Source organism: Cibotium barometz, chromosome 8 (genome assembly GCF_041138505.1).
Source record: "Cibotium barometz isolate CiBa-2024 chromosome 8, ASM4113850v1, whole genome shotgun sequence".
In the NCBI taxonomy this organism is placed as follows: Eukaryota; Viridiplantae; Streptophyta; class Polypodiopsida; order Cyatheales; family Cibotiaceae; genus Cibotium; species Cibotium barometz.
This window is the reverse complement of record NC_141053.1, coordinates 13,636,019-13,659,590: the sequence shown is the minus strand read 5'-3', so window position 1 is coordinate 13,659,590 and position 23,572 is coordinate 13,636,019. Positions and strand designations below refer to the sequence as shown.

At 46.7% G+C, this 23,572-nt stretch overlaps 1 protein-coding gene across 1 annotated transcript in view; it reads right to left on the bottom strand.

Moving 5' to 3' along the window:
• Window positions 1–6,041: 6,041 nt before the first annotated feature.
• Window positions 6,042–23,572, bottom strand: part of LOC147635934 (bifunctional protein FolD 2-like) — a 50,816-nt gene continuing 33,285 nt past the window's right edge. The window contains exons 4-5 of the mRNA XM_086801332.1: window positions 6,688–6,855; window positions 6,042–6,570 (exon numbers count right to left, since the gene is read on the bottom strand). Coding sequence (XP_086657458.1) covers window positions 6,397–6,570; window positions 6,688–6,855 — 342 coding nt within the window. The 3' untranslated portion in view covers window positions 6,042–6,396. The remainder of the gene's footprint in view (window positions 6,571–6,687; window positions 6,856–23,572) is intronic.

Below are 23,572 nucleotides of genomic sequence, written 5' to 3'. Positions count from 1 at the left end.
GCATTTGACTCTTTCTTCTTTGCCTCTTTAGCCTTTAGCTTAGGGCAATTCTTAATGACATGATCGTTTGCCTTACAATAGTTGCACTTGGTCTTTTTCTTGCCTTTATCAAGAGCCTTCTCAGACTTATTGTTGCTACCTGTGGAAGGAGAAGAAGTTATAGACCTACTAATAGGAGAAGAAACAGTGGAAGGGACTGCCTTACCACTTCTTCTCTACTGCTGGGCAGCAATAAATGCCTGATCAACTGCACGCTGCCTGGCCCTGTTTTGCCTGGACTGCGCTTCTTACAAGAGCTTGTTGACTAAAGTATCATACTTGACAGCATCAGGTCTATCCTCATTAAGAAGTCTCCACGTGGAAGCAAAAGTCTGATATGTCTCAGGTAAAGCATCAAGAACAGTCTGCACAAGAGAATGATCAGGAATAATCTCACCTGCAGAAATCAACTGTTCTTTGAGATCTTTAATCTCAGCAAGAAAAACATTCATGTCATCATCTTCTTGCATAATCTTCAATTCTAGCTCTTTACGCAGGTAAGCGATTTTTGCCTCGTTACGACCTGCATACAAACCACCTAGAATATCCCAAGCCTGTTTTGCTGTTTTAGCTGAACGAATATGTGGGGTAATGTTACGTTTGACAGAAAGTGCAATCAAGGCATGAGCCTGCGCATCTTTACCATCCCAATGAGCTTGTTCAGCAGTGGGTAAAACAGCAGCAACAGTAGAGTTGCTAGAACCTGCAACATCCTCAACAGATCCTACATCCTTAGAACCTGGACGTATATCCGTACCCTGCATAATGTTCTACACTCCTTTTGCAACCAAAACATGCTGCATCATGTATGCCCAAAGTGGGTAGTTGCTGTCTCCATCCAGTTTGTCTTCAGCAGACAACATGCGAAATACATCATTGCTGTTATCAGCCATGGCCACTGACTGAAACTGATGCAAAAGCTACCTGTAATGAAGCAAAGACTAAACAGAAGACAACTTGTGCTATGTAGCACCGTCCACAATAGAACACGTATGCCTGTTTTGCAGAAAACTGTACTGTCGAAATTTTTGCAGAAAATGACGAAATCACCTGTGCAGAACTTGAAATGCAAAAACGGAGCCCGAAACGACCTCAGATGCAAATTCTGAGAACGCTAAGCCCCTCGAGCTTATTTGCAAAGTATAGGTACCTGCAAAGCGCTCAAGAAAACTCACCTCAATCGGAGAACGTGAGTCGGAGGGTGCTGGCGACGTAGCTCTGGGAGCCGATGCCTGCGCTCTGATACCAATTGTTGGAATTAGGGTTGCAAGAAAGCACACAAAGCTTGGAGATGAAGAAGCAAGAATGCACATAACACAAAGTGTATTTGATTGTGTCAATGTACAAAAGATAAGTTAGTCCTAGAATGATGGGCGTATATACAAGCCGGGGAAAAAAACCTCCTAAAGAGGGAAAAAGTGCCCCGGCGGTCCTAAGTGTGTTCACACACATCACTGCCTATGTATATGGCAACAAGCCTGACTTTTGGAGGAGCTTGAGTTTCTGCTTGTTGATCAGGTGGTGGAGCATGAGATTCTACTTGTTGATTGGATGGAGGAAAAGTTTCTCCTTACTTCTTGGGTGGAGCCATATTTTCTGGACTTGTGGAGTGTATCTTTGAATCACTAGTTGATGTACTTGACTTTTGTTTCTTATAAAAAGTTGATGAAGGGAAAAATGGTTTTTGAGTTACATTTGAAATGGCACCCAAAAAAATCAAAACAGCCCACATAGTTTTTATCTCGTCAAACTCATCTCATCTAACAGAAGTCTCAACAAATTTGTAGTCATTAATTCTTGGAGTGTTCAAGATAAAAAGATGTGAGGACTAAAAGATTTAACACAAAAACATAAATTTACCCTCTAAATAGGAGGGAAAGTGGTTTAGGCAAAAATACTCAAAAGGAAATAGGAAAAAGCTTACAAAAATATTGTAAAAAATATTGTAAATAAATGTGTGGGTAAAAACAATTCTAGTTTTTTTTTTAAATTCAAATACTCTACATGGAGAAGTGCGTGAAACACAAATCCCCATAATAATGAATTGTAAGGAAAAAAGATAAAAGTACGTGAAACTCAAATCCCCATAATAATGAAATTGTAAGGGAAAAAGATAAGAGGTTGGTCTAGGAAGTCAAATCAAATCAACTAAAATATATGTTTTTGGTTATGGGTTTTGTTATTAAAATGGACATTGTCAAGAATAAAGAAATAGGTTAAATCTAAATGAATATTACTCAATTACGATATTTAAGATTGATTCTAAAAGAAGATTGAGATTGCTCATTTTTTATACCCTTTACAACTTTTCCTTGATTTAAGAAAGAGAGACAGGGTCCCTTTTTGGGACTAGAAACCCCCTAATGTTCTATATCCATAATGATGTACTTTAAATACTTCCTTGAGATTTTAGCCTAACAAAGTGAAAAAACCAAAGCTATGACTTCTTACATGTACGCTATGATGTCTTAGGCTTGAAATGTGGAAGGACCACTACCTAAGCAAGCTATCATTTTTTTCAAGGTGGTATAAAGAAATAAAGCACTAGTAACTATGATATGTTTATATAACCATGTAATACTTTCTCCCATATAAGTCCATATTCTTGAATATTAGAATAATGAGCTTAAGAAAATATGTAAATTTTCCTACAAGGAATAGATGTCTTAGGTTTTAAAAATTAGAAGGATTGCCTGAGCAAGCTATCCTTTTTGTTCAAGGGGATATGAAAAAAAAGCATTTCTACAATACTTTCTCCCACATTCTCAAATGCTTCAGATAGATTGGAATAAGGAGCTGAAAGACATAAGTGGATTTTCACAAGGAAATGATTCTTCTTGTGGTAGACTCCAACCTAGGATAACAAAATGACAAATAGAGATGCTAGAATTTAAACATGATACATAGACACAAGCATGACAAGAATGTTGTAACCATGTTGTATAGTAGATGCTTTATATGATCTGCTGTTTTCACCACATCTACTCTTTTCACAATTGGGTGTGGATGGCCAAAGCTATCCCAAAGCTCACGAACAACAAGACCAAAGATCACAAGGGCCAATATATATATATATATATATATATATATATATATATATATATATATATATATATATATATACCTAGATGAATCCAAGAACATGCCTACATTTGCCTTTTAGAAACATGCATGTTATATACTCATGGTACTCAACCCACAAGACTATAAACCACCACAAGACTAGATACTATGACATCCCCACTAACGTCATCATTTCCCAATAGTGGGTGTAGAACTATGTATCAAGATATACTCTCTCTCTCTCTCTCTCTCTCTCTCTCTCTCTCTCTCACACACACACACACACACACACACACACACACATAAGAGCATATATTCACACAAAGGAGTTCGTACTGCTGTCAAACCTCCTAAGATGATGCAGGATAGACTTAGCCATAATGAAGCCTAGCACTAAGGTAAGTAGCAAACAGAAAGAATTAGTACAACAAATAAGTAGTTGATAGGAAAAATGCGCAGCTAAAGATAGAAAGAATAAGCACAATATCAATTGGCCGCAACTCGGACGAAAAATTCACAATGTGAAACCTGCATGTCCGCTAATACAGCTGAATTATATACCTAGATGAATCTAGGAACATGCCCAAATTTGCATTTAAGGAATGTGCATGGTATATACTCATGGTAGTCAACCCGCAAGACTATATAACTATCAACTCTATTATGCATAGTATAGACTAGACACTAATGTCATCAGTGCCCAATAGTTGGTGTAGAACTCTGTATCAAGATATGCTCTCACACATGCACTACACACACACACACACACACACACACACACACACACAAAAGAGCATATATTCACACAAAGGTCTTCGTACTGAGTTTCTGCCAAACCTCCGAAGATGCAAGGCAGACTCAGCCATAATGAAGCCTAGCACTAAGGGAAGTAGCAAATAGAAAGAATTAGTATAGCAAATAAGTAGTTGATAGGGAAAATGCACCACTAAAGATAGAAAGAATAAGCACAATATCAATTGGCCGCAACTCGGACGAAAAATTCACAATGTGAAATCTGCATGTCCGCTAATACGGCTGAATTATATACCTAGATGAATCTAGAAACATGCCCAAATTTGCCTTTTAGGAATGTGCATGGTATATACTCATGGTAGTCAATCCACAAGACTATGCATTTTACATACAAGACTAATAACTATCAACTCCATTATGCATAGTATGGACTAGATACTACAACATCCCCACTAACGTCATCAGTGTCCCAATAGTGGGTGTAGAACTCTGTATCAAGATATGCTCTCACACACACTCCACACACACACACACACACACACACACACACACACACAAGAGCATATATTCACACAAAGGCCTTCGTACTGAGTTCTTTTCAAACCTCCTTTTCAAACCTCCGAAGATGCAAGGTAGACTCAGTCATAATGAAGCCTAGCACCAAGGAAAGTGGCAAATAGAAAGAATTAATGCAGCAAATAAGTACTTGATAGAACAAATGCACCGCTAAAGATAGAAAGAATAAGCACAATATCAACTGGCCGCAACTCAGATGAAAAATTCACAATGTAAAATCTGCATGTCCGATAATACAGTCGAATTATGTACCTAGATGAATCCAAGAACATGCCCAAATTCGCCTTTTAGGAACGTGCATGTTATATACTCATGGTAGTCAACCCACAAGACTATATAACTATCAACTCCATTATGCATAGTATGGACTAGATACTACGACATCCCCACTAACATCATCAATGCCCAATAGTGGGTGTAGAACTCTGTATCAAGATATGCTCTCACACATGCACTCCACACACACACACACACACACACACATATTCACACAAAGGTCTTCGTACTGAGTTTTTGCCAAACCTCCGGGGATGCAAGGCAAACTCAACCATAATGAAGCCTAGCACTAAGGGAAGTAGCAAATAGAAAGAATTAGTACAACAAGTAAGGAGTTGATAGGGCAAATGCACCGCTAAAGATGGAAAGAATAAGCACAATATCAATTGACTGCAACTCGGATGAAAAACTTACAATGTGAAATCTGTAGGGCCTATAGTTGAAGTTGTTTATCCATTGGCTGATACTCACTCCAATCCTACCTAAGCTTTTCATTGAGTCCATTTGCTAAGGCCACCTCCAAGTCTAGTCATAGAATACCATTGTATGTTGGCCAAGATATTTCAATTGATAGTACACACACCTCGTTGATTGGGTTGGGCAATGAAGGAATTTTGCCATGTCTTCACACTCCACGGCATCATTGAGGAAGCTCTATCAGTGTAAGTGCAGTGTTGCTTTCGATTTTGCAACACCTTTAACACAATGACACGGGAAGAATGCACCAAAATCACATTAAATAAGCATGACACGAGAAGAATGCACCAAAATCACCTTAAATAACCATGTCACTACTCATCTGCATATTGGTGTGGCTTTTCGAACAGACGTTTAGCATGATTAGCATAAAGCAAGGCTACCCCCTCTCTTCCACTCTTTGATCTCCAGATAGATAACCTGCAAATTTCATCAAAAAATTTGGTGGCAACGGCTCTATTCTAGTTGATATGATACCATCACACACGAGGACTGCAAAGTGGGTGTTCATCTTTGTAGTAGTAGTGTCATTTATGTTTGTCCTTGCAATTAATTATGATCATCCCACATGTTAGCTTGATGGAAGACTACACTGTTAGCTGATTTCATAATAAGTTAACTCTGGGTAGAAACATCACTCACCCCTAGGTACTCAACCATGTCCCAACTTTTAAAGTTAGAAAGTCTCCGTTCATTTCACCATTGGGCCTTGTTCTCAGCTCAGCAAGTATTGCTACAAGGTCTGCAGCTCATGTTTACATTTACTTGATGTGTAGAAGTGCCAAATGAAATGTGTTTGTGAAGAGCAAACATAAGCGATAGTCTCTCTGGCTCAATGGGACAAAGCACATTCTGCCTATCATGAATCTTTGCTTTCTTGCCTGGAAATTTACACACAGCATACAGCAATAATGACATGGTCTTTTGCAGGAAGCACGCCTTGCCTGCCATATAAAGCCCATCCCAGTAATTATGAATTCTTTGAGATGATGTCGCAGATGACATATGGGTACAATCGTATTTAAAGGGTCCAAATGTAACGGTCACACATCATGCACCCTGGAAACTCATGCGAATTAACTTATCAATATGTGATGATCATTATGATACAATGAACTTGACCTTTAAACAGGAGGTTGGCATCATCAAAGCCAAGCATACACTTTGAGATTCAAGCTTAGAGAGCAACCTTACAAAAGCTCACACTTCTATCTACAAGTCATGCAACCCATGTACTGCTTTGGCTGCCATAACGGTATTTCGAAGAAGCATTGCAATAGTTACAGGTCCAACACCTCCGGGAACAGGACTTACGAGAGATGCTACTTTACAAGCTTCAGCAACACACACGTCACCTATGAGGTGCAGGTCTCCTGATGATGGACTCTGGAGACATTTGATGTTGACACATACATAGAGAGAGGTCAGTAAATTGATGATGCTCTAGAGAAGACCAAACAAAAAGGGCCCAGTTTCTTTGGTGGAATAACTGTGTGAGCATACCTGAATGTGATTGATTCCTACATCCAAGACAACAGCCTCCGGTTTTAGCCAGTTTCCCCGAACTAGGTTAGGACAGCCAGCTGCTGAAATAACGATGTCTGCTCTTCTAGTGTAATCCTCAGGATTTTTGGTTAATGCATGCACCCTTGTTACAGTTGTGTTGTGATGCTGCGAGCAACAATAGAAAACAATCCATTGAGACTTGAGAGCATTCCCACCAACATTTTTACAAGAAAACACTCAAAAGAATGTCTACGTACTGTCAAACTTAAACCACACTTCCATCTGCACATTTGTTTATGGTTTGAATAAAAATACTCGTGGAAAAGGGGAAGACTCAAAACAACTAAAGTACACCATCAAATACTTTCTCTAAAGTTTTTAATATCAAATTAAACATGACATTATGAAAGAAACGAGCAAGAATGCTTTGCCTTGAATAGGTCATTCACTCCCAACATTAAGCCACCATATTTATGAGTTGTTCACAATGCCATCTCTCTCTCTCTCTCTCTCTCTCTCTCTCATTTTGTGCACGTGCACGCATGTAAGGCTGAAGCAGTTTAGTAGATTTTTTATTTTTTATTTACATGCACATGGATTACTTAACAAGGGAAAAGGACAACATAAAACCATGCATACACAATGTTTATGAGGTGCACAGTACTGGGTTCAACTGCCTTCATGGATACATATAGGTGACATTGCCTACTCATGGAATCAAATGTATCAATACTGAGTCACCCTCTCTTTTCATGATCACTGTCCATTCAGGTTCCTAGGCATGTGTCATTTTGTGTTAGCTCTTATTTTCTTTTCATGCCAATGTGCATGGTGGCTGTACTTTTGATGTAGGGCCATAGTCTCATAGACCCTTGCAGTCTTTCCTCATAGTTGTTTCAGTTTCAGTTAGTTGTTTAGTTGTTTAGTTGCACAGACATCGTATCAGATCCACCAATTGTTGTAACCTTTTTGGTCTCATAGGTCATTTTGGCCTTTTGAAGACGTTAATATATCATTTCATTTCATTTTCATTTCTCTCTCTCTCTCTCTTCCAAACAAGGAACTAGAGCCACACATTAAATACATTGTTGTTCCAGAATGTTGGCTAACATTAAGTTATTTGTTAAGCTCCTGTGCCGAGTTCTTGCACCAACCTTCTGTTGCAAACTACCGCGTATCTTTAGCACTCTCTCTAATCTCTTTTTGCACACCTTTCACACCGTTTCACAAACACCTTAAGATCACTCATACACTTAGTAAAATGGAAGTATAATGTACACAAACTGGCACTATACTGCACACATTCTCATGGCCACATGGGGCAGGATTCAGGGCTGCATGAGTACCATAGTAGCCAGGAGAGCTTCCTTCGTGAGAGTGGGGGACCATGTTCTTTTCTTCATGTATACAGCGACAGGGCCCTCATGGTATTCCCACCCTCCAGATTGGTAACAACAACCTCACTTCTTTCCACATGATTTTGTAAGAGGCTTTTACAGGACTTTATCCTAGAAATTTTGTAATTTGGTCATACTTAATCTAAGTTCATTTTATTGAAAGAAAAAAGCTGGCAGAACTCAACCTTTTGCCCATTTGACTGTAGCCTAGACTAGAGTCTGCCATCCAAAAACTGCTACATTTAGGCAGTAGTTGTCTATGTAAGTGTTGATACAACCTGCTGACCTTTGCTTAATCTTTGACTGGGGTTTATGCCTTGTGACCAGCTTTCACACCTTGCTGGCTATTTATTAGTTGCTAGTTTCTTTCAATATCACTCATTCAGTTAAACCCATCAATGCTCCTTTAACCAATATTCCCCATTGTTGCACTTTCTATTTTTAGCCAATAAGTGTCCTATTGAAGAATTGATTCCTACAGCCCACTAAATTTTCAGCACATGCTTCTCTCGGAGGGTTGTGAGCTCGCTTTTTGTCCAGGCAATGAGGCTACAAAGACTAGTGTGACCCTTTGACCATTGTTGACCTTCAGCTGGCCTTTGACTGAGTTAACATCCTGTACCAAGGAGGAGACATAAGGCACTCAACAAGAGCACAACTTGTGTAATTGCCCCAAATAGGGTTGAGCACAATCTTGTCACACTTAAACTATTAATACTATTAAACAAGATGAAATGGCACAAAAGACAGAACCTTGTAATCTCTCGCTCGCTGAAGCTCCCCGCCTCACCCTGCTCTGCGCTGCGCACCCTCGCTCCCCCCCCCTCCTCGCGCTTGTTTTCCTTCCGCCCCCCGCTTGCTTCCCTCTGCTCGCCGCTGCGCCCCCCCTCTCTTTCCTCGCTGCTGCGCCGCCCCCCCATCCTTCCTCACCGCTGCGCCCCCTCTTCGCCATTTCGCCACCCCCCCCCCCCCCCGCTGCCGCCTGTTCGCCTTCACCCCCCCGCTGCCGCCTTCACCCCCCCGCTGCCGCCTGTTCGCCATTCCCCCCCCCCCGCTGCCGCCTGGTCGCCCCCCCCCCTCTTCGCCTGCTCTCGCCGCCTCCATTCAGCAGCGCCCCGCCTCCCACCTTCTCGCGTTTTTCGCCGCCCCCCCCCACTGGGCCTCTCCTCTTTTCGCCGCCCCCCCCTTCCCTCCTTTGTCGTGTTGCTTCCCATCCCTTGGGGGTTTTTGTTTTTTTCCCTCTTCGTCTTCAGTCCTTCCGCCTCTTGGTGTGCATCCCGCTTCTTGCAGGTTTTTCGCTTTCGCCTCGCCTTCGCTTGAGCTTCAGACTCTGATGGAGACTCCTCCCGCCTCGTCTCAGAGGGACTCTTCCGCAGCCCCCTCGCCCGCCACCGAGGTCCTCCCCATCAGGCTTTCTCTTTCGCCGGAAGAGGAAGCGAGCCTCACCGCAGAGGTGGAACGCCTTCAGGCTCACTCCACCATCTGCCGTATAGTCGGCACTCGCCCCAGCAGAGGGGAGATCAGGGATCTACTTCAGGCTCGCCTTCTTGCAGATGTGGGCAAGATCCTTGATGTACAGCTCTTGGGCCGGGGACATTATCAGATCGAGTTCGAGGCCGCCCAGAGCGTTGCCAAGGTCCTTGCCATGAGTCCTCTGGATATCAGGGGCGCTCGGGCTTTCTTCAGGCCTTGGCAGCATGGATTTGACCCAGCTGCGGCGGAGCAGGGAGAGCGCCTCTTCCATATTACAGTTTGTTTCCCTGGTCTCCGCCGGGAGTATCTTCCGCTCCTCTCCAGGCTTGGAGCACTGGTGGGCTCGGTTCTTGAGACGGGCCCCTCAGCAGCTTCAGTGGTGGCCAGAGCAGCTGGGCTACCTTCGGTCAGAGTGTTAGTATCTGACATCTCCTCCCTTCCTAAGGTCATTCAGCTACCTAGGATAGGGGGGGGGTGGATAGATCAGAGAGTGGAGTTTTCGGGGCTCCCGAACCAGTGCTTCATTTGCAGACAGGTCGGTCATTTGGCCAAGGCCTGCCCTCGCAGGAGACCTCGGCCCTCACCACAGCAGCAGGCCACGGATGGCCCGCCCACAGATTCGGCTCGGCAGGATGCCTCAGGGACACCTGCTCAGGCCACAGAGACCTCGGAGTGGCAGCCTGGACAGGGGCGCCGTCGAGGGAGACAGCCACAGCAGCACGCTCAGGTACCGCTGCAGCAGCAGCCACAGTCTCAGCCTCACTGGGTTCCCGTGAGGAACAGATTTACTCCCCTTCAGGAGGAGACCCATGCAGCGACCGAGGACCAGGAGATGCCAGCTCCCCCTCCTTCACCTCCCCCACACCCATCCCCTCCCACCGCCTCGCTTCCACCATCGCCTCCTCCCGCCTCCGCTCCGGTCTCGGCAGCGACTCCCTCTCCGCCTCCTTCGCCTCCCCCTCCTCCCCCTCCCCCCGCCTCGCCTTCCCGGGAGGTCCTGGCAGCTCCCTGGCGCTCACCTGCAGTCCGGAGGGCGCTGAGCACTGACCTCGCTCGAGCATCACAGAGGAGACCTATGCCGATTAGGGCCTCACGGATTTCATCTATTCGTAGTCGGCTGAGTCGCCTCGGCATTCGACAGCGCTCGGCGGCGTTTGATTATACCTTCACACGGCTTTTTGGAGCAGATGGCCCCCATGAGCCAGCACCCATCCGAGTGCATGTAGTGATACCTCCGGCCCGCGGGGAGGAGGCACTAGACTCAGCAGTGGCCTTCTCGTTTCCTCTATGTGGACCTTGTGACCGGGAGTGGACTCTAGAGCTCGCTCTCAGCACGTTGAAGACTCAGGCAGTTGAGTTTTCTCACCACATGAGCGATTTGGAGGTTACAGATGTGCTAGGCCGACTTTGGGAGTTGGCTCATTTTGTCTTGGATCCCGGGGGTGTGGATACATCCGGGATTCGGCATTTGGTCGTGCGCATAGTTGCAGATTTGGCGCGCGACCCAGGATATGTGAGCATTCACGAGGTTACTATGTCAGAGCAGGAGGCAGTCGCCATGGGTCACAGCCACTGGCGCCTGATCCGGGATTCTTGCAGTACACCGGGTGGGCAGACTCGCAGCCGTTCGGATGGGGACTACTCTCCATCCAAGCCGCTTGCGAAGGCCCGCCGTACGGCTGAGACAGCATCCACCTCAGTAGGACATCCATGAGGATCATCTCATGGAATGTACAGGGCCTTGGCGGAGCACACTTTATACGCTATCGAGGCTGCTTGAGGCAGGAGCTACAGAGATGTCTGGTTGGTGGCAGCATTGACATTCTGATGATGCAGGAGCACCACTTGGGTGAGAGCAGGATCCGGAGATATGGTTCAGTGATGCCTGGTAGATGGGACACTTTCTGGTCTGCAGGGTTTGGTCCGTTGGGTGGACAGGGAGGAGTATGCATGGTTATTGCAGATGCATGGCGGCAGGCCATTGTGGACCGAGGGATCATTGTGCCTGGTAGAGCACAGTATGTCATTCTGAGGATGCATGATGAGCTATTGGGTGTGCTCAACATCTATGCGCCCAATCATGCTAGTGCCAGAGCAGAGTTCTGGACTCAGGTTACAGATGCATTGCCAGAGGCCGCACATTGGTGTGTTGGGGGAGACTTCAACATGCTTGAGGACCCGGCAGATAGGGTGGGAGGCAGTCATGTTACAGTGCACGGCACGGAGCTTGCAGCTTGGGACCGGTTTTGTATGACGCTGAGGATCACTGATGCATGGCAGCATGGGGCTTTCTCCCGGTCTCAGGACAGTCTTAGTTTCTCTCGGTCGGATCGCCGGCAGGGAGGGACTAATCTATCTCGGATTGATCGCTTTTATGTGGGCGATTGGTTGGGGGAGCGAGGGGGCTCCGTCGGCATTCTTGCTGGCACCTCATTTTCAGATCATGCGCCAGTTATACTGACTTTGGAGGAGGGGACACGGGAGCCCAGCTTGCAGTTGAGGATCCCAGAGAGGGTACTTGCAGACCCCAGTCTCGCTGAGGACATTGAGAGGATCTGGCATGATAGTCAGTGCTCTGACCAGGATGCAGCGGGCCAGTGTGCCCAGGGACTCATTGATCTCAGCTCTTTTCTACACGCTGCAGCTTTGACACGACTGGGAGAGATTCGCGAGCGGGAGCAACGGCTGAGACGCAGCCTTGCTTCGCTACAGCGCCTTCAGGAGCAGCAGCCTGCATGTGAGTGGGTGGCGTCCCAGCTGAGCCAGGCACGCCAGGAGGTTAGAGAGGCAGAGGAGCAGAGACATGAGTTTTACTATCGTCGTCAGGCCTCTCAGTGGACGCAGCTTGGTGATAGAGTGACTGGGGAGTTTTTTGAGATCACTGGACCCCGTCATGCGCGAGCAGGGGTTCGCCAGCTTGCTAGACCGGATGGATCGATAGCTACTGAGCTCGGGGAGATCAGAGCCATTGCCACAGCTTTTTATCGTGACTTGCTTTCAGCGGAGCCAGCCACTGAGGATCGAGATGTATGCAGACAGACTGTGTGGGCCCATGTGCAGAGGAGGGTCACAGACCATATGCGCACAGTTCTAGGTGCGCCTCTGTCAGAGATTGAGCTTGCCGAGGCCTTGAGGGTCCTGCCGCGACATAGTTGCCCAGGGGAGGACGGACTGACGCCGGCCTTTTTTATGCGCTATTGGGACCTTTTGGGGCCAGGCCTCCGCAGGGGCTTTCAGCATGTATTGGACACTGGGGTGATGCCGCAGAGCTTTTCAGAGGGCTTGATCTATCTTATCCCCAAGGGGGAGGGAGTATCGGATGACATTCGGCATTGGAGGCCTATTACGATCCTCAATACTGTATACAAGGTCTTGGCAAAGGCCTTGAGTTTGAGGATCCAGCCCTTCCTGGGGGAGTTGATTCATGCTACTCAGACAGGATTTGTCAAGGAGCGCAGTATCCTTGACAACATCTTTACTTTCTGGGAGGCGACGGCCCGAGCTAGGTTTCTTGGCGAGGACTTGGTCGTGATGCTTCTCGATTTTGAGAAGGCATACGATAGAGTTGATTGGGGATTCTTAGAGGGCACTATGCTACGCCTGGGCTTTGAGCCAGGATGGATCAGAGGGGTGGCAGCTTTGTATTCCACAGCTCGCAGCCAGGTGCTGATTGCAGGAGGTCGGGGGCCGAGTTTTGAGCTGACCAGATCAGTCCGTCAGGGGTGTCCTCTCGCCCCTTTCCTTTTTCTCTTCTTTGCGGAGGCTATGAGTATGTATTTGACGGCAGAGGAGGTTGGTTTGAGAGGACTTCAGCTCCCAGTCCGGGGGGAGGATTTGCTTGATGCTGAGTTTGCAGACGACACGGGCTTATTTTTGCATGGCCAAGAGGCCAATCTTATTCGGGCAGAGCAGTCGCTCCAGGTTTTTAGTGCAGCTTCGGGAGCATTGATCAATTGGCGCAAGACAGTGGCCTTTTGGATCAGTAGTGCTCCCACTCCGGCATGGAGTCCGGACCCCGGTTTTAGATGGATTCCTCCCGGCACAGCAGTGCGGTATTTGGGATGCCAGATTGGCCTCGATTTGTCACCTGAGCAGCAGATTGCCCCGCTTCTTCTGAGCATTCGGAAGAAGCTATTGTATTGGAGTACAGCTCGACTATCCTTGGCTGGGAGGGTGGTGGTGGCAAATCAGGTGCTGTTAGCGACTATGTGGTACATTACGTCTTGCTGGATTTTCTCGAGCTCTTGCATCAGCCAGGTACAGAGGCTGATCAGGAACTTTCTGTGGTCTGGGCGGGACGGTCAGCCAGCTCGGGCAAAGGTTGCATGGGCAGTTATTACACTCCCGCTGGCTCAGGGCGGTTTGGGCATTATAGATCCAGTCGATCAGAGTAGAGCCTTATTAGGGAAGCTTATTGTTCGGGGGTTGCTTCCAGGCGCTGAGCCTTGGAAAGAGCTCCTCTTGCAGCGATTGCAGGCCCGGGCGCCTCCTGCAGGGGGTACTTGGGCACCAGAGATTCGCTGGATATTCATAGAGATGAGGAGGACAGGCCTCAGTAGAGGATGGGAGGACAGATTTGCTTTGAGTATCCTGAGAGCTTGGGAGCTGCTGAGACCGGGGCTCTCTCAGCGGCCTCCGTCTTGTGTTGAGGAGCGGGCCAGGCAGCCGCTCATCTGGAGCCCAGCGGTTCGTACAGAGCAGGGTCATATGCTGGGTTCTCGGCCTCGTCTAGCCTGGGGACCTTTAGCGGCAGGCCCAGCTCGTAGTTTTGGAGACTGGCAGGCTTTCTGCAGTCTACCAGAGGAGACCCAGGTGGAGAGGCTGAGTCACTTCAGAGGGGGGTTGATTATGAGGGATGATATTCAGGAGGCACTTTCAGAGGAGTGGTTCACACCTCTCGAGCCAGTGGCCCCACGGTGGATGGGTGCCTTCACACAGTTGGAGATCCTGATTGCTGTCAGAGCTAGCACTGAGGATGGCAGATGCCTCTATTATGAGATTCAGGATGAGGGCCGACTCCAGAGAGTGGAGGTGGAGTCGCCTTTGGTTGCAGAGTGTACCTTTCAGAGGATTCGGGTAGTGGCTGCCGCTTCTCGGAAGTGGCATATTGACCCCGACCCTGCTGACGTGCTCCCGGATTGGCGTATATGGGCATATGCAGCGCGCCCCTTGGCCCGGCTACAGTGGGACCCCGGAGAGTACGAGTGGCATGATCCTTATGCATCCCTTGAGGCCACAGAGATCACATTTTTCCAGTATACTGTTCGGCTGGGACGACATATTTTGACGGCGAGGAGGACGGTTTCTCCAGCGGCAGCGGGACATTGGCGATTGCAGGGACTATCACAGGAGTTCCTGGAGGATTTCTGGGCTCGACTCTGGGCTAGTCGACAGGCCCGCAGGATCTCGGCTTTTCAGTGGCTGGTCGCCCACAGGGGCTCAGCAGTTGGCACTTGGCTTGTTTATAGCGGTCTTCCGGCGGCCTGCGTCCGATGCGGCCACCCTATGGAGACACAGAGACATTGCCTTTGGGACTGCCCTCAGGCACAGCAGATTTGGCTGCGGATGCTGCGTATTCTAGCCCCCCTCTCTCCAGAGGGTATGTTTACGTGGGGTGCCGCTGCTTGGTCGACTTCGTCAGGGCCTGCTATGGGCTATGAGATGGAGCAGGGCAGTCAGGCCATCAGATTTATTAGGGGCCAGCCTCGCCTGGTTCCGGCACCGGATTTCTCGTCCGACAGCTGGACACAGGAGAGGGATTTACGATGGGAGCTCCTCAGCAGCCTCACCATCTGGTTCACCTGGAGGGCCCGGTGCTTCACGGCCTTTGAGGGGAGATTAGAGCCACCAGCAGAGACTGTTCGGGGGATTTGGCAGGAGTTGATCCACACCCTGCGAGGACAGTACGACCGCATCCGGGGAGACTCGGATGAGGCGATTTTACGGCGCCAGGCCTTTCATACCACTTGGCGCTGCGGCCCGTTCTACACCCTGCACACGGGATCCCCCCGCTGGCACTACAGGCCACCTGTTTGGCTCTTCCCCCCCCCCATTGTATGATTTAGCCACTCAGTCCTTTAGACTGATGCTTGTATTTTGCAGCACCTAGGGAGAGTCTCCCGGGCTGCCATGATGTATTCACTGCTCTTCTCTCTGTTAGGAGCAGGAGAGATCTCTTTTGTAGCCCTACGGGCGTTTTTTTTACATAACTAATGAAAGGATCTTTTCTCGGAAAAAAAAAAAAAAAAAAGATGAAATGGCACAAAACCAAATGAGATAGCAATGCTGAAATTTAATTGAGACTGCAATAGGGCCGGAAATGGCTGACCCCCCTTGTAATATGTTTATATTATCAAGAATTTCTCAAGATACACACTTCATGGGCATCACATGCCAGATTTCCAATGACCTCTCCACACTATGGAGCTTGTCCATAGGTCTGAAAGCGTAGAGAATGCCCAATTAGTGACATCCCCACATGACCCTTGGCATAGACCTAAGTCCCGTGCCACGAGGTGTCATGTCCACACTATGGAGCCCGTCCATAGGTCCGAAAGTGTAGAGAATGCCCAATTAGTGACACCCCCCTGGCTTTTATACAGTTGACCGCAACTAAAAAGTATGCTTCTTGGAGTTGCGGATACTCCTGGAAGTATACCTCATCCATCCATTTAGCATCCACGGGTGAATAATTTTTGAAGTTCACAAGGTAGCATCTTTGAAGTTTGCCACCTACAAGCTTACACTCCTTGTGAAACACAATTTGCTCTGGCTGTAACACAGCTCATCCACTTCAGCTAGATCTTCCATGTGGCTCTGTAGACTCTGGTCCCACATATTTGCGCTAGAGGCTTACATGAAATGTATTGTGTATCTTCCAATGATTCGGCAAAGCCAACCGAAAAGCCGCTTCATTGATCTGCTCAATGACTTTGAATGGTCCATAGTACCTGGTAGAGAGCTTAGGACACATCCCCTTTTTTCCAAGCCTTCTTCTAAGTCAATGACTTTGAATGGTCCATAGTACCTGGTAGAGAGCTTAGGACATATCCCCTCTTTTCCAAGCCGCCTTCTAAGTCTGGCTTTCTCCAATTTCAGCAATACCCAATCATTTTCTTTGATGTCCAATGCCTTCTATACTTATATGCAACCTTTTTATGCTTCTCTTGAGAACGCTCAATGGCTGTCCACACCTGTGCAAAAGCAATATCATGATTCCTAACAAATTTATTGGCGGCAAAGATCTCATCCTTTGTACGAAGGATGGGTGGCAATACCACTTTGCCATACATATCTCAAATGGGGCCTTTCCTATAGAAGCATGCACTATGTTGTTAGTGCCAAAATGGGCACCGGAAACGAGACAAAGTACTAAGAGCAAAAAGTACAAAAATGAAAGGAAGGAGAAGGCTGTATAAACTCTGCTATATACACTTGAATCCGGTACAATACTGAGTGTGGGGGGGGGGGGGGGGAGTGTGGTATATATACCACCTAGGGTGCTGGTCGACCACTGCAAAACAGGCCGACAGTAACAAGAGAAGCATACGACTGGATAAGTACTAGTCGGCCAGAACATGATGAGTCGACCAGCAAAGAGAAGCAAGTTGGCCATCAGAAAACAAGTCAGCCAACTCATAGAGTCCCCCTACTCCTAGCAAACCTGGGGAAAAGAAATGGAGAAACTCCTACATGGGTAGGCACACCCACAACGATGGCCCTCACTCCCTATTGAGTAATATAGTCCAGACAGGAGATGATTGCTAACACTCCCTCCCAGCTCCTGGATATGGAACCAACCCTAGTGAGCTGGAGTGCTGACAAAGCATCTGCTGAGGTAAAGGCTTCGTGAAGAGGTCCGCCGCATTGTCCTCCATCGAACAAAAGATAAACAAGATGTAACCAGCCAAAATCTTCTCACGAACAAATTGATATTGTATCTCTATTTGCTTGGTTTGGGCATGGAAGACCGGTTTCCGAGCAATAGCTATACAGCTCTGGTTGTCGCACTGGATGACTGTGGGTTCCTTTTGTGGAAACCCAATCTCGCCAAAAGTAACCTCCATAGCCACACCACCTAGCAAGCAGCACCACAAGCAGCCCAATACTCTGCCTCAATAGAAGACAAGGCAATAGTTGGCTGCCTCTTGCCGCTCCAAGAAATAGCTCCTGAGCCAAGGGTAAAGCCGTATCTTGAAGTAGATCTCCTCGTGTCTAGATCTCCTCCCCAATCAGAGTCACTCCAACCTCGGAGACTGACTCGGTCCTTTGTTCCCCCTCTAGTGTTATAAAAGAGGCCAAGATCCTTCGTACCCCACTAATACCACAAGATCCAGAATCCTGCATCCCAATGAGTCTTCAAAGGTGTTTGCATAAATGAGCTCAACAGGCCCACTAGAAAACTCAAGTCCAATCTGGTGTTCAACAACCAAATCAATGAACCAACAAGCTTCTGATACAAGGAGGCATCAACCTGCTCACAAGGATCGTGTACTGTAAGTTTAATATTCAGGTCCATCGGAGATGATATAGGCTTACAGTTCTTCATCCCAAAGGTCTCCAGCAACTCATGAACATACCGCTGCTGAGAAACAAAGAACCCCCTCCAGGTTTGCCAAATCTCCAATCCCAAAAAGAAATGGAGTGTAAGCCTAAATCCGTCATCTCAAACTCCTTAGACAAGGCAGCCTTCGTCATAGATATGTGCTCCACATGACTAGCAGTGAGAAAAAGATCATCCACATAGAGGATAATCAAGGTGACCATACCACGTTCCTAAAAGAGATATAAGTTTGAAATTGCAACTAATCTCTGGAAACCCTTTCTAAGAGAAAGAAAGAATCAATCTTCTAGTTTCAAGCCCTGGGAGCCTGTTTAAGACCATACAAGGCCTTCCGTAACCTATAAACCATAACTTTTGATCCCGGAACCTCAAAGGCTGAAGGTTGCTCAGCATTGTCCTCGCCATCTCCACCACAACCTTGTTCTTTCGTTCAACTACTCCATTCTTTGAAGGCGACCTTGTATTGGCCAGCTCCCGATTGATGCCATGCTCCGCACAAAATCGCACAAAAGCATTAGAAGAAAACTCCCCTCCTTTGTCAGCCCGAACAGTCTTCACCTACAATCCAAACTCTTTTTCCACCAAAGCATACCAATCCTTGAACCGAGCAAAGGCTTGGTCCTTTTGTGAAAGAAAATACACCCATGTGAAATTGCTACAATCATCCACAAGTAGCATGAAATACAAGGAACCTCCCAAAGATGGGGTCTACATAGGTCCACACAAGTCAGTGCGTACCAACTCCGATGGTTTCAAAGCCCGCCTAGTAGCCTGTTTCAGAAAAGACTACTTGTGCTGCTTCCCACAAATGCAAGAACTGCAATGTCCCTGCTTTCTGCCAACATCTGGCAAGCCATCCACCATCTAGTCCTAGAAATCCCGCCGTAGCGCATCCACATTCAAGTGGCCAAAACAGAAATGCCACAAATCACCGAGCTGAGTACTTGTAAGAGAAGAGAGTGCTGAGAGTCTATAAATCCCATTCTCCACTCCGCCTTCCTAAACAACCTAGCTTATTGCTTTGTCCCGGATAGTAACAAAATGCTCCTCAAACTCCACCTGCATGCCAGTCTTGCAAACCTCATGCACTGACAAAAGATAAAAGCCAAGAGATGGAACATAAAGAACCTGAGAGGAATGCTTCCCCCCTTTGCCATCGAGAACGATCTCCAACCTACCCTCACTGTGACTTGGGATAGTGGATTTGTCACCAATAAAGATGTGAACTGTTTGCCTTCAAAGATCTTGTAACAACTCTCGGGAGGAAGTCGTGTGCCTGGAAGCACCACTGTCTAGAATCCACTTCCCCTCTTTGCCATCAAGAACGATCTCCAACCTACTCTCATTGTGAATCGGGATATTGGATTTGTCACCAATAAAGATGTGACCTGTTTGCCTTCGAAGATCCTGTAACAACTCTCGAGACGGAGTCATGTGCCTGGAAGCACCAGTGTCTAGAATCCACTCCCGAGTATCCTCAACGGTGAGACCAACCACCTCCCTGCTCGAAGAAGATGAAGCTTCGGTGTCCATAATCTCCGAGTGCACAAAAGGTGGAATCTTTACGGTTGCAGTTGAGGAATCAGCACCTTTGTCGATGCTCCGCTGAGGACATTTCCTCCAGTAATGACCCTTCTAGCCACAATAGTTACAGGTCCGCTCGGGGCCTTCAAAGCATCACGCTCTTGAGTTGGGCTTCTTCTCAGAAGACTTTGCGAGTGAAGACTTCCCTTTGCCCTTGTTGTTGTTGTTGTTGTTGCAACCTTTTGACCCCACTCGCCAGTCAAAGCCTCAGAACCTCCGCCCTGTGAAGGGTTCAAAAACCACTCTCCTTGGTCCAAAACCATCAACACAAGCTCCTTCCCATGTAATGGTGCTGAGCCTCCCACTGGTGATCAAAGAAGAATAGAAAACACTGAGGGGATAGATGAGACATCAAGGTGATCAAAGAAGAATAGAAAGCTGAGCACTGAGGGGACAGATGAGACATCAAGGTAATGGCCATGTCCTCTGATAATATCTCCTTCCTAGCATGAAGAACCTCCTGCTGAAGAGCCTGGAATTTGTTGATGTGCTCTCGCATCGTTGAAGACTTCGCAAGATTCATCACTCGCATCTGCACTTCCAAGGAAATTCTCTTCATGGGCGATACCCTATTGTACAAAGAAGCCAAGTGCTGCCAAATCCCTCGAGCCAGCGTCATGTGTTTGATGTGGTTGATCACTTGGGGTGTGCAATTAAGGAAGATGAAAGAATGCATACGAGCATTGACACGATCCCACAACTGTGCTTAAGCCTTCTGCTCTTTCCTAGTGGATATTGAAAGCTCCTCCTCCAACACTGGCCTTGGAACTCCAACCACAATGAAATAAGCCAAATCATAAGACTCCAAGACAGACTCCATCATTACCTTCCAAATGTCATAGTTGTTCCCGTCCAATTGTCGGTCCACTAGGAACGTCGGGAGGGTGGGGATCTTCACATGTTTCTCTGCCATCTCAAGTAAATATGTCATCTTAGGGGTTTACTTGGTCTTGTGAAGGGAGGGTGGGTTGGAAAAAAAAATGAAGCTTGGACATAAACATGGAACCTGGACATATAGCTTGGGCATGAAGCTTGGACATATAGCTTGGGCATGAAGCTTGGACATAAACATGGAGGACTTGGACATATAGCTTGGGCATGAAGCTTGGACATGAACATGGAACTTGGACTTGGATTTGGATATGAACTTGGATTTGGACTTGGATTTGGATCCACACTTGGATTTAGATTTGAACTTGGAGTTGGACTTGGATTGTGGACTTAGACTAAACTTGGTTTTGGATTTGATTTGGACTTGGATTCATTGGATTCGGATTTGGATTTGGATATTGGATCTGGTACTAGCCCGATGAGAGATACTTGTGGGTCATCCCCGTGGTGTGCTCGGCATCAGAGATCTTGTGTCTCGACATTGACATCGACTTGGATATCTTACATCGACATTTCTGTTTGTTTTGTATTCATTGATTGTATTGATCCTGGCCAGCATGCCCGTGGATTGTTCCTGAATAAATTCCTGAAAGGGGGCAGTTCCTATTCCCTGCTCAATGTGGGGTACTGTGCAAGATCCCTATTCCCCTCTCCCCTCTCTCTATATCTTTATATCTTGGACACGTGGTTGAGTATGTCACTGCACACCCCGCTGGGCTTACACAAACATCATTGGGATGGTACCTTCAAAGAACAAGATTGGGTTTACTTGAAGATCATGAAGTAGAGGCTCAAACAATTTGGGGAAGTATCTTCCAAACTAGCTCCGAAGAAGAAAGGCCCATTCAAGATTATCAAGAAGCTTAGTGATATAGTCTTCAAGCTAGAGTTATTGAGCCATTGGAGGATGCATCGGGTGTTTTATTGGAGCACCCTTGTAGAGTATCATGTGCCAGACTGAGCGCTCAACCGGATGAGGATGAACCCGAGTTGGTGAATGACAGAGGATTACAAGAGGTCTTAGTACCGGACCACGTTGTTTTGCACCAATACAAGCGGGGGTTCTCGTTGAAAGCAGCTCTAGTATCTCCTCAAGTTCAAGGGCTACCCAATCTAGCAGGCAATCTGCTTTGATGATGACCAGGTCACGGACAAGTCTTGCCCATTGTTGAGAGCTTATCAAGAGGCCATGCAACTGAGAATAGCTACGATGCAAGTAGGGGAGAAGGTGACACACCGACGAGTATGCAAGGCACAACCGGACATCAAATAGCAACTAACAGGCAGAGTTGATAATGACATGGCAGTCGAGTACAAGTGGCCAACAACAATACTACTAGCCGACTGGGAGCATTGGTGCATATATACACGTGGGTAACCAAATCGTCATATTCATCTCCTTTCCTCAGTATTGGACTTCATAGAGCGTTTCATTGTTGGCGAAGTGCTAGCCAGGAGTGTGCAATCGCTCACAAGGCTATGATTTGACCTCTTCATTATCAGCAACATCTTGTACTTGAATTTGAGCTTTCTTGTACATAATACAAAGCAATAGTTTAGGACTCTCGTTTGTTCTTTCTATCTCTAGAAAACCCTAGCACGTAGGCACAAGTGTCCTCCATTTTTTAGACATTCTGTACCACTTCGATCTTATAGGCCATTCTCGCCTTGCATGTGTCAAGCAAGTATGCCAATGATACTCTAATTACTGCGAGATCGAGGAGGGAAATGCAAGCCACCACCTAACCTGAACACTTAAAGAGATCTTAGTGCACTCCATTGTCTACTTACAATGCCTACTCAAGGGTTACACCCCTGCAAACGGGCACGTGGCCCAACAGTGAGGACTTGTGACTTGAGGAGGGGAGGTCCTGAGTTCAAATCTCATTGGTATTGTGGCCGCTTTGCGATCATAAATCATTGTGGCCGCTTTGTGACCATAAATTGTAACGCCTTTGGGAGGGAGGACCAAAACCACCTTTGGGTAGTTACCAAACCTTGCGATTATGGCAAGATCTACTCATGGGGAAAAAAAGGAGAGAGCTAAACCCTGCACAACACTCTTTGTTTTTGCAACAGCCTATTCTACGTACTTGCTTACTTGGCTTGCCTACACTGGTTACTCACAACCATTGACTAGCAGCGCCCTATTTCATTTAACTTCACACTCCCTTTTTCAAATTGGTGCCAAATGCCTTCGTGGAGCTAAAATGGGTTCGTCAAGTGAGCCTTTATTATCTACAATTTGATAGGTATTTTCTCATGTGATGTTTGTGACAGAAATTCAGAGCTCCAAAGCGTAAACCGCATGGCTGGTCAAATAGATGCATGTTTTTAGTGGCAATATTGATTCTACCCGGACATCATTTTGGGCATTAAACTGGAGCATATATACAATCTAGTCACCAATTGGCAACATCACACCATTGCTGTCACTTAAGGACTTCCAAAAGGATGATTGATCAAGAAGGGTGGTTCACTCTCTGCTGTCCAGACAAAGCAACTTGTCACTCAGAAGACTCAACTGGACAAGTTCTCAACAGATCAAAATGTACCCTTTTCATTGGTAAGGCATAAATGTGGATAACTCAAAGAAACGTGCAAGTCCTAAAAAACCGAGATGGTTTGCACGTGCCAAAAAGAGGACCAAGTGGAGCAAGAGAAATCGATAGCAATTCGGGAAAGTGGGGTAAATGACCTAGAAAGAAGGTTTCATGCATGGACCAAGAAAGAGATCCCCAAAAAAAGTCTAAGAGGTCTTTTTAAATTGTGAAAACTAGGGGAAAAAAGTTGGCTAACAGAAATCAGTTCGTTCTCTAATATCTTTCAGCATCTATAAAAGACTCACTCACCCATTCATTTCATAGTAACATGGAACGCCGTTCCATAGCCTTGGGAACGAGGAAACGTGTTCCATAACCTGTGTCGTTCCCGTTCCCGTTCCCGTTCCGCAAATGTGCAACCTTGGCTAAAG